This window comes from Ovis canadensis, chromosome 19 (genome assembly GCF_042477335.2).
Source record: "Ovis canadensis isolate MfBH-ARS-UI-01 breed Bighorn chromosome 19, ARS-UI_OviCan_v2, whole genome shotgun sequence".
Lineage (NCBI taxonomy): Eukaryota > Metazoa > Chordata > Mammalia > Artiodactyla > Bovidae > Ovis > Ovis canadensis.
Genome location: NC_091263.1, coordinates 63,374,944 through 63,400,044, shown reverse-complemented (window position 1 = coordinate 63,400,044; position 25,101 = coordinate 63,374,944). Strand labels below are relative to the sequence as shown.

At 50.6% G+C, this 25,101-nt stretch overlaps 1 protein-coding gene across 6 annotated transcripts in view; it reads right to left on the bottom strand.

Moving 5' to 3' along the window:
- Positions 1–25,101, bottom strand: part of POC1A (POC1 centriolar protein A) — a 120,149-nt gene that overhangs the window by 76,617 nt on the left and 18,431 nt on the right. Inside the window, exons 1-3 of one of the 6 annotated variants that reach the window (XM_069561449.1) lie at positions 23,917–23,978; positions 23,144–23,222; positions 10,808–10,881 (exon numbers count right to left, since the gene is read on the bottom strand). The exons of 1 other annotated variant lie outside the window; for it this stretch is intronic. Coding sequence is in view for 1 of the 5 variants with exons in the window: in XM_069561441.1 (XP_069417542.1) it covers positions 23,144–23,222; positions 23,444–23,481 (117 nt within the window). In the remaining 4 variants the exon portion in view is untranslated. Of the gene's footprint in view, positions 1–10,807; positions 10,882–11,812; positions 11,975–23,143; positions 23,223–23,443; positions 23,534–23,916; positions 24,093–25,101 lie in introns of those variants that run through there. 4 more of the 6 variants (XM_069561445.1, XM_069561448.1, XM_069561441.1 and 1 more) reach the window with 4 other exon arrangements.

Genomic DNA, 25,101 nt, shown 5'->3' with positions numbered 1-25,101 from the left:
GGTGTGATCACTCACCTAGGGCCAGAATCCTGGAGTGTGAAGTCAAGTGGGCCTTAGGAAGCATAGCACTACGAACAAAGCTAGTGGAGGTGATGGAATCCAGCTGAACTATTTCAAACCTTTAAAAATAATGCTGTTAAAATGCTGCACTCAATATGCCAGCAAATTTGGAAAACTCAGCAGTGGCCACAGGACTGGAAAAGGTCAGTTTTCATTCCAATCAAAGAAGGGTAATGCCAAAGAATGTTGAAACTGCTACACAATTGTACCCATTTCACATGCTAGAAGGTAATGCTCAAAATCCTTCAAGTTGGTTTCAGCAATACATGAATCAAGAACTTCCAGATGTACAAGATGGATTTAGAAAAGGCAGAGAAACCAGAGATCAAATTGCCAATATTCGCTGGATCATAGAAAGAGCCAGGGAATTCCACAAAAACATCAACTTCTGCTTCATTGACTTCACTAAAGCCTTTGACTGTATGGATCACAGCAAACTGTGAAAAATTCTTCAAGAGATGGGAATATCAGACCACCTTACCTGCCTCCTGAGATACCTGTATGCAGGTCAGGAAGCAACAGTCAGAACCAGACATGGAACAACAGACTGGTTCCAAATTGGGAAAGGAGTATGTCAAGGCTGTATATTGTCACCCTGCTTATTTAACTTATATGCAGAGTACATCATGAGAAATGATGGGCTGGATGAAGCACAAGCTGCAATCAAGATTGCAGGGAGAAATATCAATAACCTCAAATATGCAGATGACACCACTCTAATGGCAGAAAGCAAAGGGGAACTAAAGAGCCTTTTGAAGAAGGTGAAACAGAAGAGTGAAAAAGCTGGCTTAAAACTCAACATTCAAAAAACGAAGATCATGGCATCTGGTCCCATCACTTCATGGCAAATAGATGGGGGAAAAATGCAAACATTGACAGACTTTATTTTCTTGGGCTCCAAAATCACTGCAGATGGTGACTGCAGCCATGAAATTAAAAGACACCTGCTCCTTGGGAAAAAAGCAATGACAAACCTAGACAGTGTATTAAAAAGCAGAGACATCACTTCATATAGTCAAAACTATAGTTTTTCTAGTAGTAATGTATGGATGTGAGAGTTGGACCACAAAGAAGGCTGAGCACTAAAGAATTGATGCTTTTGAACTGTGCTGCTGGAGAACTCTTGAAAGTCCCTTGGACAGCAAGGAGATCAAACCAGTCAATCTTAAAGGAAATCAACCCTGAATATTCATTGGAAGGATGTACACTGAAGTTGAAGCTCCAATAGTTTGGCTACCTGACATGAAGAGCTGACTCACTGGAAAAGACCTTGATGCTGGGAAAGATTGAGGGCAGGCAGAGAAGGGGACGACAGAGGATGAGATGGTTGTATGGCATCACCGATGCCATCCAATGGACATGAGTTTGAGCAAACTCCAGGAGATTGTGAAGGACAGGGAAGCCTGGCATGCTGCATTCCATGGGGTCATAAAGAGACACAACTGAGAAAATGAACGTAAACAAAACAAACACTGATTAAGATTTGGCCAGGCCCCTGAAGTTTCTCATGATATCCAAGTATCTAAGATGGTGTGTGCCTGGACCTGCAAACTAGAGCCCAATGCAGTGAACTCAAAGACTGACAGTGGGTCAGGGGGCAGGGTTGGGGCTGGGGAAGTGGGGGGTGGTGAGGGGGTGGGGGGTAGAGTTGGCATGTGGAGGAATGAGTCTCTTCTTTGGACTTGGAAGGTCTGGGGCCAGACACAAGAGATAGATATATTTTAACCCTAAGAAGGAAATGGCAACCCACTCCAGTACTCTTGCCTGGAGAATCCCAGGGACAGAGGAGCCTGGTAGGTTACAGTTCATCCAGTTGCAAGGAGTCCGCAGGACTGAGCGACTTCACTTTTCACTTTCACTTTTTTTAACCTAACTTCACTGTGATTTGGCTTAAAATTGGTTCCTGTATGTTAGAAGCAGCTTCCTATGTTAGAAATGTTCAGGCTCACTTAAGTTATACACTATGAAATTCTCCTTAAAACATGTATTGTATCACTTACACACATCCCAAAATTGTTCAGCACTGTTCAAATGACAGTTTTCAAGCTTTTCCATCAACATCTGCATCTTACTCAGCTATTCTCCTGCCTACTGGCCAAATACTTAAAATGAAAACACTAAAAAAGAAACAAATACAGAAAACCATATCTATTACACATATAGATTCATTCATTCTTGTTGTTGGGTGGTAGTTTTGGCTTTATTTTTGTTAGTTGTAGTTAGAGAACACCTCTGGTCTACAAGAGTTCATAATCTACAAAACTGCATTTATAAAATCCTTCAGTAAAATGATTTTTAAATGTCAGGCTTGCTCAAAGTGAGAGGCAGTGGAAGATTTTACTCATCCTCTCTGGTCTTTCCAGCTCCCACTGTCTGCGATTCTTACACCTCAGGAAGGAGGAACTGAGGATGCCCCCACTGGCTCTTGCTCATTTATTCACCATAAAAACACAGAGGTCTGAGAAAACCACACAGACAACCTAGGATCCACCACAAGCACAGTCTCCATAAACCAAGACTGGCGGCTCCACGTTCCATGTTCTGCTGGAGCAGACTGAACCCCATTTCTGACTGGGAACTCCATGGGAGCAGGGGATGCTCAGTGTTGGAAGAGCTTTAATGTTGTTGGGGGGATCTCCATGTTGAGGAGGCTCTGAGAGACCTTCTTTTCCAAGTTCCCCTGTGGCAGACATGTCTCTGTCCTGGTATACAGCCCCCACACAGGGCCCCTTGCAAGGGCCTTTCACCCTGTCATCACTCCCAGACCCCCTGCCACAAGGGACATGCGGCCCTCCTAGGGTAGGGGTGAACCAAGATGGCGCTCTGGTAGCAGGTCTCCCTGTTGTGGGAGTGACCCCTGCAGGATGACCCCCCCCCAGGAAGACCCATTGCAATCCTGAGCCCCAGGGGAACCCACTGTGAAACTGGCGTGCCCCTGCAGGTCAGCCTTCTTATAGGGGAGGTCCACCCCAAAGTGGGGAGAGGATCCATGGAGTCCCCAGCCATCAACCTCACCTAGCTCTGCTCAGCCATCCAGCAGCAGTGGCCACTCTGGGTATGCACACAGCTTCAGCCTGCCCTTGCATGTTGCAAACAGTGGGCAGCATGACTAGAGTCACCACAGCAATTCCTGGGACGATAAGGTCAGTGGACCCAGGGGACTCTGGGGCCAGTTTTCAGAAAGAAAACAGAGCTGGCCAGTAGCCACATTCCTCACCATCCACTCAAGCCAGATAGGGATGCCTCTGAGTACTTCTACCCACACCCCATAAGCATGACAAGCATGAAGCATGACCTCCCTCCCATAGCCTCAAGAAACGCCAAGAGAGATGCTGGACCTCCATTTCACATTGTCCAGAGAGAGGGGAATGGGCCAGGCAGCCCAACTATGTGGAGAGGGAATTCCACAAAACTCAGGCTCAACCCCCAACCCTGGCTCTGCACACATGAGCTGGGAGAGGGATGCAGACATTCACAAAAGGTATAAATTCAATTTGAACCATTTCCACTAGAGAAAGCTTTCCAGTAGACAATCTGAACAGGGCTTCAGAGCACTGGTTCTCAGCCCTGGCTGCTGTTCAGAACCTCTGCAAGTGGGGCCAGGCACCAGTGTTTTTTAAAAGCTCTCCAGGTGAGTCTAGTGGGCAGCCACAGCTGAGAACTTCCTCTTGAGATGAGTGGAACCGTGAGATCTTTCTGTGATGATGAAAATGTTCTGTATGCACACTGTTCCACAAGGTAGCACTGGTCACATGTGACTGTCAAACACTTGAAATGTGGCTACTGTGCCTAAGAAATGGGATTTTAAATTTTGGTCAATTTTAATGAATTTAAATGTAAGCAGCAGTATGTGGCTAGTGGCTATGATACTGGACTGCACAGCCCTAAAATAGGGACTGGCTCTATGGCCCTGGGCAAGTCACAGAGCCTCTTAGACTTTGGTCTGCTGGTGAGGCCGGGGGGAGGGGCACAGTAGCCAGGGCAATTCATTGTCCCCAGGTCCCACCGCCCAGCCAAAGAGGGTTTGGAGTGCTCAGCTGCCCAGTTGGTTCAACTCGTTGCAACCCCAAGGACTTTAGCCAGTCAGGCTCCTCTGTTCATGGAATTTTCCAGGCAAGAATACTGCAGTGGGTTGCCATTTTCTACTTCAGGGGATCTTCCCAACCCAGGGATCGGACCTGCATCTCGTGTTTCCTGCATTGGTAGGCAGATTCTTTACCACTAGCACCACCTGGGAAGCCTGAGGTTTGGAGACACCAACCCAAACCCAGGGGACTTGGGCAAGATGGAAGGATGCCAGGTCACAGCTCCTCAGGTCCCCTCACAAGTCTTTGCTGGCTGCCTTCCCAAGCACCTGGGGTGGGAACACAGGGCTAGATACCCAAGAAATTAGAATACTCTCAGCCCTGAACTGTGGTGTGGTATAGCACCAGCAGACTTTTGAGAGTCCCTTGGACTGCAAGGAGATCCAACCAGTCCATTCTGAAGGAGATCAACCCTGGGATTTCTTTGGAAGGAATGATGCTAAAGCTGAAACTCCAGTACTTTGGCCACCTCATGAGAAGAGTTGACTCATTGGAAAAGACTCTGATGCTGGGAGGGATTAGGGGCAGGAGGAGAAGGGGACGACCAAGAATGAGATGGCTGGATGGCATCACGGACTCGATGGACGTGAGTCTGGGTGAACTCCGGGAGATGGTGATGGACAGGGAGGCCTGGTGTGCTGCGATTCATGGGGTCGCAAAGAGTCGGACACGACTGAGCAACTGAACTGAACTGAACTGAACTGTGTGGACAATTTTCATTTATCAAGGAGTACAGCAAAAATAAGACTGGGAGCTGACTGTGGCTCAGATCATGAACTCCTTATGGGAAAATTCAGACTTAAACTGAAGAAAGTAGGGAAAACCACTAGACCATTCAGGTATGACCTATGTCAAATCCCTTACAATTACACAGTGGAAGCGAGAAATAGATTCAAGGGCTTAGATCTGATAGACAGAGTGCCTGAAGAACTCTGGACGGAGGTTTGTGATATTGTACAGGAGGCAGTGATCAAGACCATTCCCAATAAAAAGAAAAGCAAAAAGGCAAAACAGCTGAGAAAAGAAGAGAAGCTAAAGGCAAAGGAGAAAAGGAAAGATATACCCATTTGAATGCAGAGTGCCAAAGAATAGCAAGGAGAGATAAGAAAGCCTTCTTATGTGAACGATGCAAAGAAATAGAGGAAAACAATAGAATAGGAAAGACTAGAGATCTCTTCAAGAAAATTAGAGATACCAAGGGAAGATTCCATACAAAGATGGGCACAATAATGGACAGAAATGGTATGGACCTAACAGAAGCAGAAGAGATTAAGATGAGGTGGCTAGAATACACAGAAGAACTATACAAAAAAGATGTTCATGACCCAGATAACCACGATGGTGTGATAACTCACCTAGAGCCAGACATCCTGGAGTGTGAAGTCAAGTAAGCATCACTACAAACAAGGCTTGTGGAGGTGACAGAATTCCAGCTGAGCTATTTCAAATCCTGAAAGATGATGCTGTGAAAGTGCTGCACTCAATATGCCAGCAAGTTTAGGAAAACTCAACAGTGGCCACAGGACTGGAAAAGGTCAGTTTTCATTCCAATCCCAAAGAAGAGCAATGCCAAAGAATGTTCAAACTACCACACAATTGCACTCATCTCACACACTAGCTAAGTAATGCTCAAAATTCTCCAAGCCAGGCTTCAACAGTACATGAACCGTGAACTTCCAGACGTTCAAGCTGGATTTAGAAAAGGCAGAGGAACCAGAGATCAAATTGCCAACATTCTTTGGATCACCAAAAAAGCAAGAGAGTTCAAAAAAAACATGTTTTTCTGCTTTATTGATTACGTGAAAGCCTTTGACTGTGTAGATCACAACAAACTGTGGAAAATTCTTCAAGAGATGGGAATACCAGAAATACTCCTGAGAAATCTGTATGCAGGTCAAGAAGGAACAGTTAGAACTGGATATGGAACAACAGACTGGTTCCAAATTGGGAAAGGAGTATGTCAAGACTGTATATTGTCACCCCACTCATTTAACTTATACGCAGAGTACACCATATGAAATGCCAGGCTGGATGAAGCACAAGCTGGAATCAAGATTGCAGGGAGAAATATCAATAACCTCGGATACACAGATGACACCACCCTTATGGCAGAAAGTGAAGAACGAAAGAGCCTCTTGATGAAAGTGAAAGAGGAGAGTGAAAAAGCTGGCTTAAAACTCAACATTCAAAACACAAAGATCATGGCATCCAGTACCATAACTTCATGGCAAATAGATGGGAAAACAGTGGAAACAGTGACAGACTCTATTTTCTTGGGCTCCAAAATCACTGCAGATGATGACTGCAGCCATGAAATTAAAAGACGCTTGCCCGTTCAAAGAAAAGCTATGACCAGGCTAGACAGCATTTTAAAAAGCAGAGACATTACTTTGCTGACAAAGGTCTGCCTAGTCAGAGCTATGGTTTTTCCAGTAGTCATGTATGGTTGTGAGAGTTGGACCATAAGGAAAGCTGAGTGCCAAAGAGTTGATGCTCTTGACCTGTGGTGCTGGAGAAGACTCCCTTGGACTGCAGGGAGATCCAACCAGTCAATCCTAAAGGAACTCAGTCCTGAATATCTATTGGAAGAACTGATGCTGAAGCTGAAACTCCAATACTTTGGCCATCTGATGTGAAGAACTGACTCCTTGGAAAATACCCTGATGCTGGGAAAGATTGAGGGCAGGAGGAGAAGGGGACGACAAAGGATGAGATGGTTGGATGGCATCACTGACTCGATACACATGAGTCTGAGCAAACTCTGGGAGTTGGCAATGGACAGGGAAGCCTGGTGTGCTGCAGTCCATGGGGCTGCAAAGAGTCAGACATGACTGAGAGACTGAACTGAACTGAAGGAGTACAGCAAGATCCTTGTGAAGTTTTAACTACAAGGCCAGGAGCAGTACGGTGTTTTACTGATAGGAAAACTGAGGCACAGAGTTAGTATTGATATGTAGGAAACCAGGATTTGAACCCAAGTCTGTCTGTACAGCCTGAACCCTTAATCCTAATGTATACAGGAAGAATAAAAACCCTTAAACAGTTCAGGCCCTGGTGGAGAGAAAAGGGGGCCTCAAGATTTCACCCCCAACAACAGAGATGGGGACTGAAACTGTCCCAAGGTGTCCAATCCCACACTACAAAGTCCTTTGTTGTCTCATTTTATCTTAAACCATGAATTTTAGCAAATACTCCCTTTTAATATCTTTTAAATATCAAATTAGTGTTTTAATGATTGATCAGTTAACTCCAAGTCACACTGATATTCAGAAATATACCCGTTTACCCCGTGGTTTCATGACCACCACCATCCCACCCTCAGTTTGAGAAGCAGGGCTATAGAACTGTCACTCAGCTGGTCATTAAATGGAGTGAGATTGCCAAGGCCAGGCCTACATGGGGTTTTCCAGAATCTAGGGTGCAGCTGGTTTAAATGCCAGTTCCCAGACCAGCCATAGAGCCGTGTGGAGCTGGGAGCCCATATTTATAATAAACCCTCTGGTGATTCTTCTTTTTTTTTGGCCACACCCATGGGCATGTGGGATCTTAGTTCGCTGACCGGGCATCAAACCCATGCCCCATGTATTCGAAGCATGGAGTCTTAACCACAGAACTGCCAGGGAATTCCTCCCCTCTGGTGAATCTGATGTAGTGGTCTGGGGAACTGATAAACTCTGGGCACCAGGAGGGCCTGGATAGCCTGCCCCTGCCTTTTGAGGAGCCATTTCCGCTGGCCCCACCCCAGGCATCCCTTATGCCTCCATACCCCTCACTCCTTATATGCTGGAGTTTTCTCATCTATCTCCCCCTAGGCTATGACTCCGTGACAGTGACAACCACTGCTAATGGTTAACCTCCTGCTAATCACAGGAGGGTCCTGGGCATTCAGCCCTGGCTTGGCACAAGGAATAGTCGCCGAAATTTTTGGACAATTCACTCCCTGGAACCACTGGGCCTGAGGAACACTAGGAAATCCCTCCCAGGGGTCCCTGTGATGCTGGGGCTCAGAGAAGGGCTTGCTATAGAGGCGGGAGCAGACAGTTCTATTCCACAAGCATCTGTGGAATGCCAGCTGCATGCCCCACTCTGTTCCGTGGTCCCTGGGCATTATGGAGGGTCAGGTATATAGCTGCCCCTGCACCCCCTCAGTGGGGATGGCAGGAGATGAACTAGCCTCTGCTCCAGGGGAATCAGACAGGGAAACGGCCACCAAGCAGGCTGAGCCCTCTGAATGTCCTTTTAGGGGTGTTGGCCCAGCACTGAGCGTGTCCCTCTGTTGGCAGGATAGGGAGAAGGCGTCCAGAAAAAGGCAGGGGTGGGGACCTGAAGGCCAAGCAGGATGAGGGTCCAAGTGCTTCTAGATGGAGGGTCCCGTCAGTTCATCCAGGCCCCTCTCGAGAGCACATGGAATGGAGGAAGTGTGTGACTGTGTGCACCCCCCTGCGCCTCTGAGTTCTTGCATGGGACTGTGTGTCTGCTGCACTTCCTGCATGCTTACGGGATAACTTTGATGTGTCTACCTGTTTGTCTTGGTTTGGGTTCTTCCAGAAGCTGAGAAAGGATTACGGCTAATTCGTGTGTTTGAGAGAACACCAGTAGGGAGTGTGAGCGTGAGACAGAGGAGGGAGAACCATGAAGGGTATTATTAAGCAAGTTACCACCTTGGGCAACTGGAGCCTGATGTCGCTAGAGAGCCCGGACCCAGTACAGGACATTCCTCAGGGTCACCTCACCTGGGGTGAGGGCCTAGCCACCCACACTTCAGAGCCTGGCACCTTCAGTCACTTATACATCAGGCCTAGGGGTTTCTGGGACACAGAAGGCCCTCTGCAGGGGTCTCTGGCAGTAAGAGCTCAGGTTTGTGTACCCCAAACGGTAAGTGGGAGGGAGCAGGCAGAGTGCCAACCACAGCTGTTACCTCGCGTGCCGATGTACCAGCGTACAAGCTGATGCCCCGTTACATCACATGGACACATGGACTCCAGCGACCCCTCCTTGTGCAAACCTCTGCTGGACCAACAGAAGGTCATCACAACATCAAACGAGCTCTGGCCTTGCCCTCCTCCCCTTCCCTGAACAGGCTGGCTCAGGATTTGACAAATCATGCTGGGCCTCCAACTTTGGCTGAACAGACCTGGACCCGCTTTGGGCAGTGGCAGCTTCCACCCTTGGGCCAGGGTAGAGGCTGGGGGTCAAAGCGGGCTGTGGGCAGGGAGATGGGGGAGGCCCTCTGCAGAGAAGGCAACTGGGGCCTCCTCTGTCTGAACCTCACAGTCCACAGGAGCCTGGACAGTGGTCTCAAATGCCACTTTGGGGGCAATGGGGCATGTTGGAAGCTTGGGGTGCCAGGGAGGGGGTATGGTCGGGGCTCCCCTACAGAGGGTCCATCCTCAGCAGGGCTGGAAGGGGAGAGGTCTGGGGACAGAGTCCTGGTATGGAGATGTGGGAGCAACAGGAAGGAGGGGTACAACTACAGGGAGATGATGACTGCACAGAAACGCACGGGAGCATGGGGGTCCAGGCTGTGGGGGTACCAGAACTCCCATGCGGACAGCTGACAGCAGAACTAAGGACCGAGGCCATGCAGGGTCTGGGGGATGGTGAGGGGCACCCCCGAAGCCTGCTGGGGAAGGGAAGGAAGGAGGTCAGACGGGAGCTTGGGGAAGCCAGGACATGGAAGAGTTTTAGGAGCTAGTGAAAAACATTGGAGACCCCCAACAGGGAGGGGATGGGATCTCCCCTGAGGCTGCGGGGAGTGGGATGCTGTAGTGGGTCAAGGAATGGAGCCAAAGGAGGTCCAATGGGGGGAGGCTGAGCTCACAGGCTTGGAGTTGTGCAGATCTGGCTCCAATCCCAGGTGTTACACTGACTTGGTGTGTACGGGTAGGTGACAGCTTAACATCTCTGAATCTTATTTCCTCCTGTACAATAGAGATCCTAACAGAAAATAAATGTATTACTTTCCTAGGATTGTTGTAACAAGACACCACAAACCCAGTGGCTAAAAACAAGGGAAATTTATTCTCTCCTGCTTTTGGAGGTTAGAAGTCAGAAATCGAGGTGCTGGCAGGGCCACGCTCCTCCCAAAGCTTCTGGGGAAGGACGCCCGCCTTGTTTCTGCCTCAGGAGTTTCTCAGCTCTTGTGGAGCACAACTCCAATCTCCACCTCCTTCCTCACATGCCTTCCTCTCTATGCGCCTCTGGCCTTCTTATAAAGGACACCAGTAGTAGCATTAGAGCACGCTCTCATCCAGTAGGACCTCATTTTAACTTCATTATGTTTTTAACAACCCTGAAAGTGAAAGTTGCTCAGTCGTGTCTGACTCTTTGTGACCCCATGGGCTATGTAGTCCATGGAATTCTCCAGGCCAGAATACTGGAGTGGGTAGCCATTCCCTTCTCCAGGGGATCTTCCCACCCCAGGGATCGAACCCAGGTCTCCCACATTGCAGATGGATGCTTTACCAGCTGAGCCACCAGGGAAACCCAAGAATACTGGAGCGAGCAGCCTATCCTTTCTCCAGTGGATCTTCCAGACGCAGGAGTTGAACCGGGGCCTCCTGCATTGCAGGCGGACTCTTTACCGGCTGAGCTTCCAGGGAAGCCTATTTTCTAGCAAAGTTCCATTCACAGGTCTATGGCGCGTTATGACTTCAACATACCTTTGGGGGGACACAACCCTATGGCATCGGGCTGCAGGAGGATGAAACCACAGGCTTGGCGTACAGTAAGCTCCCTGAAAAAAATTTCCAATTGTAAAATGAATAATTCATGGTGAGGAAATGTACAGCATGGTGACCATAGGTAATAATACTATATCCTGCATATTTGAACATAGCTAGGAGAGTAGATCTGGAAAGTTCTCATCACAAGGAAAACAATTTTTATGTAACCGTGTATCACGGTGATGGATGTTAACCGACTCACTGAGGTGATTGTTTCGCAATACATACAAATACTGAATCATTACACTGTACACCTGACGTTAATTTGGTGTTTTGTCAATTAAAAAGGGGGAGAGGCAGGCAGGGGTGGGGGTTGGGGTGCAGGAACGCAGACTGCAGACTTTGCTGCACGTGCACACGTGTGCGTATGGACAGACACAGGTACGTGGGAAGCGGGACACTGCTCACAGTTACACCCGGGAGAGCTCAGCCTGCAGTCCATCTGCCAGGCACAGCCACTCAGCAAGCCTCAGGGCCTGATGCGCTCCCTGAGCAGGAGGACCCTAAAGTCAAAGCCTTGCTTGTGAGGGACTTCCCTGGTGGTCCGGTGCTGAAGACTCTGTGCTTCACTGCAGGCGGCATGGGTTCCATCCCCGGTCACGGAACTAAGATCCCAAACGCTGTGCAGTGCAGCCAGAAACAATGATAAATATAAAGTAATAAATTTAAAAAGCCTTGCTTGTCAGAGGATTCCTTGAGAGCCTCGAGCAAGGCCACCACTGACATCATGAGCAATTTCAGGGACTATCCCGACACCCAAGGCTGCTTCAACCTACAGCCTTGACATGCTGGGGGAGGGCTACAGCTGCTTCGGGAAGGAGGCAGGACACAATCAGACAGGCCCCAGGGACGCTGGTGCAGATTCCGGGCGGCCACCCCACAGACCCCACAGAGGACTAGATCAGAGGGGCTCTGCCCCCCCAGCCCCTCCCCATCAGTCACCCGCACTCGCAGTCAGGCCGGGCTAACTCCTCTTCTGCCGGCTGGCAGGCCAGACCCAGCAGAGGGTGTGTCAGGGGGAAAACAAGCCTGGCCCCAGCTCCCCAGAACCTTCTGGTTTCTGCCACAGGACACCCTCCGACCTCACCCACATCACTGTGCACTACAGGTGAGCGGAGTTTATCCACACTGCCATGACCTCTGGGGAGATACGTCAGGATGCCGAGTGCTCCAAGGAGAGGACACAGGTCAGTGCAGATAAGGAACGTGTTGCTGGTGACAGAGCCTGGCTGCCCTCAGGGCCACTTTCCACTGCCCTGGCCGGGGCACCTGTCCTCTCCTCCCCACCCCCTCCCAGGGCAGCAGAGCTGGCATCGGACCAGGGAGTCCCCCTGGGGCCCTCCTGTGTGGGGGCTCCAGGTGCTCAGGCCTGGCTGACAGAGGAGTTCTAGCCCTGCTGGCCCCTCCAGCTCTGTTCCTCCCCTTCCGACCCTCCCCTTCCCCAGCACCACGTTTGGTGCTGGGAATGGAGCCAAGAACACAACAGCATGGCCTTGGCCTCCAGGCATGGATGCAGACGGCCGCAGGTGCTGTTGCAGTCCTGGCAGGCCTCGGGGTACAAGCATGGGGCTGCAGGAGTGAGAAGGAAGGGATGGCGGCGAGGGCCGGTCCCCACCAAGATCTGAGGAAGGAGCGTTTCAGGGCAGAAGGGGCAGCAACACAAAGCCCCAAGGTAGGGATTTGCTGGGTGGGCTTAAGGGACAGAATAACTAGCTGGGGGGTCATCTAGTGGGTGGGCCTTGCAGACGGTGAGGACGTGCCTTCCACTGAGCGGGGGGGAGCTCTGAGCAGAGGCGCAACCCCAGGCAAGTTTTGCTTTGAAAAGCTCCCTCTGCCTCCTCTGAGGTCTGTGGTTTTCCACGTGTAGCCCCAGCAACACCTGAGAACTGGCAGAAATGCAGACTCTAGGGTGCGCACCTGAATCCACAACCCCGCGGTGGGTGCAGCAGGGTCCAGGGATTGCTGGTGTTGCCAAGCAGTCTTGCTCAGGTGCCCCCAGCCCACCTGAGGCCCTGAGAAGGCAGTGTGGATGGGCAACGAGACCCACGCTATGGCCTCCCCACCCATCCCACTCCATTCCCAAGAGCTCTGGCAGCACACGGCTCTGCCAAAACCTACAAACAAGAAACCAGTTCACCTTTGTTCAGCCCGGCTGAATTATATAATACACATACCTAACCTATGTGACCACAGGACATTTTTCCAGAGAACACCTGTTCAACAGCCCGAACACTGACCAGTACCACCTCTGTGGCGTCCTTTGATGTATCCTCTCTGGACTCCTGCCACTGCCTAATAATACCCACACACTCTGGAAAGCGCACGAATGTCCCAAGATGACCCCGACTGGACTCGGGTGATTTACAAACCCACTGTCCTCTCCCAAGCTCCCAAGGGGGCGCTTACTGACCTCACAGCCCTGACCTCACCAGAAATGCAGGTAGGGAAACAGTGATGTCGCATTCCGGGGAGCTAGTGGGCACTCAGCGGGGGCAAAGCAGCAGTGCGCAACCCTGTGGCACCACACCGCCTGGCCGCGTGTGCAACAGTGCACACCACGCTACAACCGTGGCGCACAGCGGCCCGTCCCTGCTTGTCTGCCTGTAGCAAATGTGACTCTGCAGCTACACGTGGCTGCTAGTCTGAGTGTGCCGGCCCATGACTACAGTGGCTGGGCATGTGGCTGTGCACCAGGGGGTGTTAGTGACTCTGGCACCTGTGGGTCCTGGGCCAAGTGTGCATTTGAGAGACATCCTGTGTGTACACCTGAGAATGACCACCAGGCTGCTCTGGCCTGGAGAATTCCCAAACCTAAACTGTGACTTCAGAGCTGCCAGCAGCTTCCTGTCTGCTAAGACATGAGCAGGCTGTGGAAAAACTATTTTCTAAATGTAGTTACCCAGACATAATGTGGGAGCCCTCCCACGCAGAGCCATGGTTACCTGATGTGCTGGCCAGAGGCAGCGGGACAAGGGCCAGGAGAAAGGCTCGGGGCCTGGGATGGGGAGACGCGCCACCTGCCCTGTGCCCATCTGTCCTGCAGCTCCCTACCCTGCCCAGCTCCACGGGGCCTCAGCTGGTTTCCTGAGCCCTCTCATGGTCTACAGACCAGGATCAGAGACGGCCAGCCCAGGGTGAGCACAGAGGATGGCACGGACCCCAGGGAGGGGCCTGTGACCCATGTGTGGACAAAAAGGGGTGCGACGGCAGGGTGCCTGCAGATCTCCCCAGGGGCAGACTCGCACAAATGCCTGAGCGACCGGGTGCCTAGTAATGACCTTGTTCAGATTCTCCTACCCAGCCATCAGCTTCCCACTTTTCACGTTTGCCTCTTTGGTGACACAACCTGCCCACAAACTCCCCCCAGCTCTGGGGCCTGAGAACTCACCATACTCACAGAGCTCACAGAGAAGATCTGCCTGTTTACCCACTCCATTCATTCGTTCACTCATCCATTCATTCATCAAATGCTCACGGAGGACCTCCTCTGAGCCAACAGCTCTGCTGAGCCCCTCTAGCCCCCCTAGACCGCCCAAGTCAAAGCAATGAAGGCAAAGTCCCAACGGACCCTGATGTAGGGGCTCAGAAAAGAGGAACTCGGGCTGGGTGGGATGGTGGCCGTTAGCTGAAGGGAAGCGCTAAGCTGGTGTCACAACCAGGCCTCAGCATCAAGTCAGATGGGATCTGCAGGTTGGGTAGATGTTAAGACTGCCCTCCTCCGACCCCAGAATCCCCTGCCTGGGGATCTGGCACTTCATGCTGCCTGAACACCAGGGTGTGTCTCACCTAGGATTGATCCCAAGGCTTCACAGCTGTTTCCTAACCCCAGGCCCCATGAGAAGAGGTCCTCCTCTCAGCCAGCTCTGGAGACCCTCTCAGTTGGGGCCTGGATGGCCTCTGCTGCCCCCCACGCCACATCCCACCAGCAACCCCACCTCTATGACTTCAGCGAGGGCTTAGAGGCCTTCAAGCTCCTCCCCATCCACCTTCCTCAGGGTCCTCAAAGCCTTAAAGAGTCCAAGGCCATCTTCTGAGCACTGCCCACTAGCCCCAACTTCTCATCCATGCCTTCTCATTCACATTTTACTATAATAACAGTAATATGATGAGACGTATCCAACACCTCCTCGGCGCCTGACACAACAGGTGATATTTTCACCAACAGGTGATATTTCAATCAACAGGTGATTGCCCATATAATGATGGGAAGAGTCGACTCTCTGGAAAAGACCCTGATGCTGGGAAAGACTGAAGGCAGGAGGAGAAGCGGGTGACACAGAATGAGATGGTTGGATGGCATCACCGATCCGATGGACAGGAGTTTGAGCAAGCTCCAGGAGATAGTGAAGGACAGGGAAGCCCAGCACGCTGCCGTCCTTCGGGTCGCAAATGGTCGGACACGGCTTAGCAACTGAACAACAACACTATCGTGAAGCGCAGTGACTAGAGCCTGAGACAACCAAGGTCATGGACCCCCAGTCGGGCCTGCTCCACCCCAGCCATCACCTGGCCGGCTCTTCCCATTCCTCACGACTTACACGGAATGTCCCATCCTCATGAGGCTTTTCCAAATCCCCAGATAAAGCAGCCCCTGTTCTGGCCACTCAGACCACCTGTGTGAGCTCTCACTCTCATTTGATCATGTGTTTGGATGGGCTTGTGTTTACATCTGTCTCCCCTGCTAGACTGTCTGCTCCATGAGAGCTGGGCTGCTTCCCTAGAACCTAGCTCAATGCCCAGTAAACAATAGGTGCACAATAAGTATTTACTGAATAAGTAAACCTATATATCTATTTCCTGAAAACTACCTCGTTCCATCAAGCATCTGAGGTTGTTTATAACAGGGCATACAATTCTATATGAGAGAAAAAGCAAAGTTGGAATCAAAGATTTTTACCTTCTTTATGGGAAATAGATGGGGAAACAGTGGAAACAGTGTCAGACTTTATTTTGGGGGCCTCCAAAATCACTGCAGATGGTGACTGCAGCCATGAAATTAAAAGATGCTTACTCCTTGTAAGAAAAGTTATGACCAACCTAGATAGCATATTCAAAAGCAGAGACATAACTTTGCCGATTAAGGTCCATCTAGTCAAGGCTATGGTTTTTTCCTGTGGTCATGTATGGATGTGAGAGTTGGACTGTAAAGAAGGCTGAGCGCTGAAGAATTGATGCTTTTGAAGTGTGGTGTTGGAGAAGACTCTTGAGAGTCCCTTGGACTGCAAGGAGATCCAACCAGTCCATTCTGAAGGAGATCAACCCTGGGATTTCTTTGGAAGGAATGATGCTAAAGCTGAAACTCCAGTACTCTGGCCACCTCATGCGAAAAGTTGACTCATTGGAAAAGACTCTGATGTTGGGAGGGATTGGAGGCAGGAGGAGAAGGGGACAACAGAGGATGAGACGGCTGGATGGCATCGCTGACTTGATGGACATGAGTCTGAGTGAACTCCAGGAGTTGGTGATGGACAGGGAGGCCTGGCATGCTGTGATTCATGGGGTTGCAAAGAGTCGGACACGACTGAGCGACTGAACTGAACTGAACTGATAGACAATAAATGCTGGAGAGGGTGTGGAGAAAAGGGAACCATCCTACACTATTAGTAGGAATGTAAATTGGTATACCCACTATGGGGAACAGTACAGAGCCTCCTTAAAAAATGAAACATAGAGCTACCATTTGACCTAACAATCCCACTCCTGGGCATATATCCAGAGAAAACTATAAAATACATGCATCCTAATGTTGATTGCAGTACTATTTACAGTAGCCAAAATGTGGAAGCAACCTAAACGTCCATCAACAGATGAATGGAAATAAAATGTGGTACATATCTAAGTGTATACTACATACATATATGTGGTACAATGGGATATTTCTCTGCCATAAAAAATGGAGCGATGCCATTTGCAGCAGCATAGATGGACCTACAGATGATCATACTAAGTGAAAAAGACAAATATCATATGATAACACTTTAATGTGAAATCTAAAAAAAAAAATCAATACAAATAAACTAATTCACAAAACAGAAACAGACTGCTAGACTCAGAAAACGAACATATGAGGGCTTCCCTGGAGGCTCAGTGGTAAAGAACCCGCTGCTGACGCAGGGGACACGGGCTCAGTCCCTGGTCTGGGAAGATCTCACGTGCTGCAGAGCAAATTAGCCCGAGGGCCACAAGCATTGAGCCTGCACTCCAGAGCCCAGGAACCGCCACCACCGACACTCACACACCTTAGAGCCTATTTCTGCAACAGAGAAGCCACTACAATGAGAAGTCTGCGTATCACAACTAAAGAAAGCCCAGGCACAGCAATGAAGGTCCAGCACAGCCAAAAATAAATAAGTAAATAAAATCATAAAAAAAAACAGAAAGAAAACAAACTTATGGTTACCAAAGAGGAAAGTGGAGGAGGGATAAGTTAGAGGGTTGGGATTAACATATACACATTAATATAATAATTCATATAATAACCAACAAGGACCTGATATAGAACGCAGGGAACTCTATTCAACACTCCGTAATAAGTTACATGAGAAAAGAATCTGAAAAAGAATAATACATATATATGTATAACTCACTCACTTTGCTTACACCTAAAACTAACACAGCATTGTAAATCAACTAGTGATTTCATTTCTAAATATCCCACAGACGCCCTCACCCTATATGAGGATGTCTGAAAGTGCAACCTACTCAAAACCACCAAAGGATTGGTAAGGGCTATGTGGGTAAACGATGAGCAACAGTGCGGTGGAGTATTATCACACAGTTGTGGAAAAGGATGGGCACTCCCTGATCACTGACAGGGCTCTCTCCAAGCTATTAGTGTTAAGTACAAAGAGCAAAAAGGACTATGTTCCGTAAGTGCAGCACTGGACACATAGTAGACGATCAACGGATAATGTGAATAAATGAGTGGAATCTTTCTGGAAGGACCCAGGAGAACCTAGGAGCAGTGGCAGTGTCTGCGGAAAGACCCGGATGAGGGGAATTTTCCTTGTTTACCCTGAACCATGCTATTTGCATTTTCGGCATATGCAAATATTATCTATTCAAATAAATAGGGTTTTGCTATTAAAAAAAAAAAAAGACAAGAATTCAGAGTGCTCACGTCAAAATATGGATATGAGGCTTTTCTTGAAAAAATGGGAAGAAGGCCTGGCCACAGAGGGCTGTGTTCTTGAGAATGACAACAGCTGTAGCTGAGATGGAGCTGTCCCTAAGCCCAGGGGGGACAGGGCCCATACTGCCCCACCCCATCAGGCCCCTGTGGGGCTCTGTGCTGCTAACCCAGGGCCATGCTGCAAAGAGGTGAGCGGAGGTCTGCAGAGTATGGAGTGGGGCAGAGAAGTCTTCCCCAAGGTGAAGGGGTGGGTATTTAGCCATCACCCCTGGTTGATTTCACTGGTAACGACTCTAAAAGCCACAGCAGGGCCACCACAGTTCAAAGGCTGGTGATGCCTGACGTGTCACAAGACTGCTAGTCTTGCACAAGAATCAGTTAACTCAGTACCAGACAGGCCCCAACAATGCCTCTGGTCTCACCCCCAACTGGGACTTGAGGGCTCTAATTAAACCCAAAGGGAACCCCAGGAGAGAGGGAGTCACCGGAGGCCCCTTGGGCACCTTGATTGAGGATCATGGCAAGGAGATGGGTGACAAGACAAGGACACATTGAGAGAGCTGGGAAGACAGGCCTCGCTCGACTCCTGACTCCAGCTCTGAAACTCTAGACAAGTCACCTCTCCACACCTCGATTCCCTTGTTCGTAGCTCACACTGTATGCTGTTTCCAGGTGGGGGTGGTGTTTCAGGGAGTCCTCCTGTCACCCTTGGAGAACCACTAAGAAACATAGCATAGATGGAGAGGGAGAGAAAGAGAGGTTTATTTCATTTTAAGGAACTGGCTCACATGACTGTGAGGGCTGGCAAAACTGAAATCTGGAGGGCAGGCCAGGAGGCTGGAAACTCAGGCAGAATTTCTATATGACTGCTTGCAACAAAAGTCCAGCTCCAGGAAACCTCAGGTTTTCCTCTCAAAGCCTTCAGCTGACTGCGTTAGGCCCAGTCACATTACTGTGGACAACCTCCCTTACTTACAGTCAGCCTATTGCAGACGTTAATCATATGTACAAAGTACGTCACAGCCACGTCTAGATAGGTGTTTAAACAAACAAGCAATATCACCTAGCCGGGCTGATACATAACATTTAATCACCATGTAATGTATTACTTCCTTCTGTGCACGAGGAAGCTGAATCTCAGAGAGGCTGTGAGGGTTGGAGCTGGGGGTTGATCACAAACAAGAGTCTGCCTTCGCTCTGAGAATGGGGCTGCGGATGGCTACTCCACGTCTGAGAATTAGATAGGAAAAGGCGCAGAACTGCCTGGGACCAGAATTCAGTAGGGCGGTGGTTGGTCTTAGGGAATCACTGTTAGTCCTGAGAAAGGATGGATGGAATGGTGCGGGAACAGGGAGAAGAGGCAGAGAGGAGTATTGCTTCTCCCCATCAGAGATGGGCTCTAGAGTCGAGGGCAGAGAACCTACAGCCTCCAGGGTCCTCAAGGAGCAAGGAGAGCAGGGCAGAAGGCAGCCTCCAGCAGGCCGAAAGTCCCAGTGCCAGGCAGCCAAGTCCAGAGCCTCTGACCCAAGTGCGGGGGACGGAGAAGGAGCACAGTGTTGCCGGTGTGTGGGGTCAGAATGAAGTCTCGCCTCTTGAGCCTGTGGCTGGCTGCCCAGAGGTTTCTGGAAGTGGATGATTTCCTCTAAGGGTCAGGCTGGGCCGTCTCCTTGGCTGGGCACTCCCATCTGCCCAACCAAAGTGGACCAACACCCAGAAGTAGAGAAAGGCTTCCACGGAGAGCTAAAACCCTTAGACATAGTCCCAGCCTCATTCCTCCCAGCTCCTTTAATCTCCCTGGGGTGGGGCACTGGATCAGAGGCCAGCAGGTCAGCCCTGTTCTCCACCTGCTGGCTGTGTGACCTGGGCGAGTTCCTTCACCATCCTGAATTTCTATCCAGTGTATGTGGCTAATCACTGAATGGCCTAGAAGGCTTCCTCGTGGGGACCAGGGCCTACATCTGAGCAGAGCTGCTACTTGCTCATGGTAGTGTCATCCTTCCAGCCTTCTTACTGCCCCAGTCCACCCAACCCCACTGCTCTCAGCCTTGCTCACTCACTCTCTCCTCATCCCTCCATTGTCCCAGCTTCTCCCGCCTCTGGTCAGAGTGCAGCAAAACAGGCCTTTAAATACCTGCACAGCCAGGGAGAAATGAAGGTCCTTGCCTTGGCTGATAATCACACAGTTGGTAACAGTGGGATTCTGGTAACGGTCGGCTGGGACTCTGACCCCCACCCCACATACTTCCCTTGTCTCCCCCTTGCCTCTAGCCTCCCTTGCCCCCCAATTCCCTCCTCCACACTAGGCTCCTCCAGCCTTCTCTGTGAGGCCCTCAGCCTGGCTGTTCCATCAGAGCAGTATCTCCTTGACACCAGGTCCCAGCTCCCAGGTGGGTCCCCTCCTTCCCGCCATCATCCATCCCTGTGCCCTGTCCACGCTGGTCACAGTCTATAGCGGTCCCTTTCCTAGGGTGTGTCCTCAGCAGCTCAGGGCAGGGAGAGAGGCTCCTTCGCACTGTGCATCCAGCACTGGCCAGAGGAGGTGGGCTCAGTCAGGTCCCTTCACTCCACCCTATGTTATCACCCCATCACTGCTCCATCACCTCAGCAGGCCTGCTCAGGCCTGACCTGCAGGCCGGGGCTGGGAGCTGAGGACAAGCTCTGGGGAACCACCTCTGGACCAGTCCGATCCTTCTCCTAGCCCCCCACCCCAGACCCTCCTCCAGAGGCTGAGGGCAAAAGAGCCCAGCATGTGGGCTAGAGAGCAGAGAACCATTACATCTGGTTCCCTTTGCAACCCAAACCTCATCTGCTGTGTGGCCCTGAGCAAGTCCTCTCCCCTCTCTGGGTCTTAGTCACCTGGGCTCTAAAATGGGTTAGAGCTACAGACACACACTCAGATGTCTGCAAGGTCAGACAGCTGTCACTGCTTGGACACCACATGTCCTCAGGGTTGGGAAATCCCTGGAGGGAGCGCTGGTGGAAACGTGGAGACAGCAGGTCCTGCCTGGGCCAGCCCAGGGGTTCCAGGCCTGCAGGGTGCTCAAGAGAAGCTAAAAATCCGAGTTTCAATTTAACAATCTCCGGATTGCTACATCTTGCCAACTAACTCACATTTTTAAAAGCACCGTGTAGGTCAAACAGAACTTGTCTGGGCCACAGTTTGTGGGTGCTAGGCTGGAAGGTTAGATTCTGGGCTCCTCTGGGGCTCTCTGGGAAGATAAGTGTTTGCTTTTTGGGACATTTCTTGCTCTCTTTCAACAAGAGTGCGGGGTGTTGTTCCTTGTGGACCACCCTAGACCTGCCTCCTGGAGCATTTGATGGCTTTGCTCCACTGTGGCCCCTTCTCCCCCTAGTCAATAGGAGCCCACCCCCTGTCCCACAGATGGCTTCATGAACCCAGGCCCAGGCCTGCCCCAGGTAAGCCAGAGCCTGGAAGGACCAGAACAAGGCAAGTGGTGGGTGTTTCAGAACCCTCCTGTCCCAGCCAACCCCCAAATTCCTATCATAACTCCTGGGCCTGATGACTATAAACCCTGGAGCTCATGTTTCCAACCCTCCAGAGCAGAGCAGAGCTGTTTCCAGAACCTCTAGCCCTTCTACAAGGCTGGCCCCTCACCCACCATTCTTCATATAGGTACCAACACCCCAATGGGCACTGCGGGCCCAAGGCCACACTGAGCATCAGTAGCACAGGCTGAAGGTTTTGCCTGTCTTCAAAACTGTCCCACGTCCACTGGGGTCTCCAGGAAGGCTGGTAAGATTTCTCACCTGGCTGGCAGATGTGGAAACTGAGGCCCAGAGGAAAGCACAAAGCTTGCTCAAGGTCCCTGGGCTTCGTGATCCCTGCTAAAAATAGCTCCTCGGACACAGGGTGGAAAACGATGAAACGGCCCCTGACGGTGAAGATGACGCAGACAGGGGAGTCGGGGAGGCTGGGTCCTAGCGTCATTCCCAGAATGGAGCCTGACCTTGCCTGAACTATGGAGGCTTGGGCTCCCCTGCTCGGGACCAGGGTGATGAGTGTTTTACACCACAGCTCTGAGGAGGGAGGCAAGACAGCAGTGAGGGGGAGAAAAGAGAGGGAAGGAAAAAGCAGAGGGAGGGAGAGGAGAGCAAGAAGGCTGAACTCAGGAAAGGGATCTCAACTCTGTCAAAATGGGGCCCGCCCACTGAGACAGAGGGGCACTCTCACTTTACAGATGCAAAAACTGAGGCTTAGGGCATGGGGTAATTTGCCCAAGACTCGAAAATCAAAAAGTAGCACATTCAAGATTAGAATTCATGGCTTTAGCCTTTGCCCTTCTAACAAGGCCTCAGGGACTTCCATGGGGGTCTAGTGGTTAAAAACCCACCTTCCAGGGCTTCCCTTCCCTGGTGGCTAAGTGGTAAAGAATCTGCCTGCCAATGCAAGAGACGTAGGTTCAATCCCTGGTCTGGGAAGATCCCACATGCCTTGGAGCAACTAAGCCCGTGCGCCACCACCCAGGAGCTGCAACGGCCGAGCCCATGTAGTACAACCTCTGAAACCTGCACGCCCTAGAGCCTGTGCTCTACAACAAGAAAAGCCACTGCAACGAGAAGCCCACGCTCCACAACTAGAGAGGAGACCTTATGCGCTACCACTAGAGAAAGCCCACGCAGCAGTGACGACCCAGCACAGCCAACAAGTAAGTAAGCATCTGCCTTCCAATGCAGAGGACATGGGTTCAACCCCTGGTCGGGGAACTAAGATCCCACATGACACAGGACAACTAAGTCTGCATGCTGCAATGAAGACTTAATGCCATCAAAACTTTTAAAAGTAAATACATAAAGTTCTTTAAAAGAAAAAAAAGCAAGATCTCAATCTGGAAACCACTCGTGCAGCATTTCACAAGATGTGGCCTCAAACTACCCTATCCCCACATGACCAGGAGGGAGGCCTGGTTAAGACACAGATTCCTAGGTCCGATTATTTCCCCATACCGGGAAGCTATGTAGCTCTGTTGTAACCCTTCTCATCTAACTACCTAGCTGCATTCCTGCAGCCCAGCTATTCAAGCTGACTCACACTACCCTCCAGGACAGAGCTGGGTTTTCCCACTCTATGCCTCACCCATCAGTCTTGCAGTCCCACAAACACCCACCCCTCCAGCCAGTACCTTTCTTCTGGAAGCCTTCCTTGTAGCTGGGATTCCCCTATCCTTCAGTGCCTGTTGGAGTAATGGCCTCTTCCTCCATCTGGAATTATTTACAACATTCTATTTCACTTTCTGTGGGAGTCTTCTGTTTCCTAACCTTTCCTTCTATTAAACAGGAAATTCCCAGAGGGCTGGAAACTTGTTGGTTTAAACAATTGGCCTCTGAAATCCATGACTTCACCTGACCCTCTGCCAAACACAAGTGGCAAGGCTGGAGAGCTTTACAAGGAAGAACAGAGCCTTTGAGAGGTTGTGGCCTACCTGAGATAAAACAAGATCGAGCTGAGGTTAGAACCCATGTCCAGCTCTGATATCCTGTTCTTCCAGCTTCTGCTTTGCCTCTGATCACTCAAGCAGCCCCGCGAGGTAGGCAGAATGGGGTTCACGATCCCATTGCTCAGGTAGGGATGGGCAAAGTGCCCAGTGCCATGTTTACTCTGTTCTGGCTGCACTTGAGTCTCATCTTTTCACTTACATTCTCTCCAGCTGTTGGGCACTGCACAGGGCCCCTCAGCAGGATGGGGCAGAGGTGAGCCCTAGATCCCCAGGCAAAGCCCTCATCTTGGACCCCTGAACTGGCCCCAGTGCCACTTCAGACCCTGGTGCCTCCTCTGCAGGTTGACTTCCTTCACCTGTCTGGCAGCTGGCTGGAACTCGGAGAGAGGCAACTGGGAGGTACTGGACCCACTTTGACGACCATCACTCTAGACTTTGTCCCTCTAATTAACACCCACCTGAGGAAGGAGCTACCTGGGCAGCCCTTTCCTCCGGACAAGAGGAGAGCACCCCTGAGCCTGGTGCAGGCCCAGCTCAACCAAGCCCAAGTTAAGCTGGGAAGGGTGTGGAGCAAGGAGGCCACGCTGGCGTTCCTGACAGGGCTGTATCAAGCTGTACCCTACAGGTGTGGTCTGGAAGAGACTCAAAGGAGGTAGGGCCAGTTCAACTCTGGGAGAAAGCCCTGAGTCACTCAGTTGGTGCCCAGACCAGGCGGCCAGCAAGGGACTTTGGACAGCCCACAATGGAAAATAAAAATAATCAATATGTGCCAAACCCCAACTACCGGTCAGACCCCATGCTTCCACCGCCGGCCCCCGAGTGTGTAGTGTGTGGGTTCCATCCAGCCCTGTTCCTTGTGCTCCTTCTCTGCATCAGGTTAAGTCCCTTTATCTCAGACCACAAAGTGCGACGGTTAGGTCTCCTTGAACTTCTGCTCCTAGAATCCCTCGCTCCAGGTCCCTGGAAATCACCCCCAGGACCCAGGACCACACCATGCTTAAATCAGTCCAGTCTCATCTTCTCCCGGAAGCTTCCTTTGTCCCTCCCTTTCCCCCACTCCCACCCACATAAAAATAAGCCTGGGTGGGTCAGATACTGCTTAAGATCCTGGTCTGGAACTCCTAGTTTCCCCTCTCTCCTCTATTCCCATAGTACCTATTTTTAGAGCCGTATATATGCGGAGTACATCATGAGAAACGCTGGACTGGAAGAAACACAAGCTGGAATCAAGATTGCCAGGAGAAATATCAATAACCTCAGATATGCAGATGACACGGGAGACCCGGGTTCAATTCCTGGGTCGGGAAGACCCCCTGGACAAGGAAATGGCAATCCACTCCAGCACTCTTGCCTGGAAAATCCCATGGACGGAGGAACCTGATAGGCTACAGTCCATGGGGTTGCCAAAGAGTCGGACACGACTGAGTGACTTCACTTTCACTTTACTTCTTGGAAGAAAAGTTATGACCAACCTAGACAGCATATTCAAAAGCAGAGACATTACTTTGCCCACTAAGGTCCGTCTAGTCAAGGCTATGGTTTTTCCAGTAGCCATGTATGGATGTGAGAGTTGGACTGTGAAGAAGGCTGAGCGCCGAAGAATTGATGCTTTTGAACTGTGGTGTTGGAGAAGACTCTTGAGA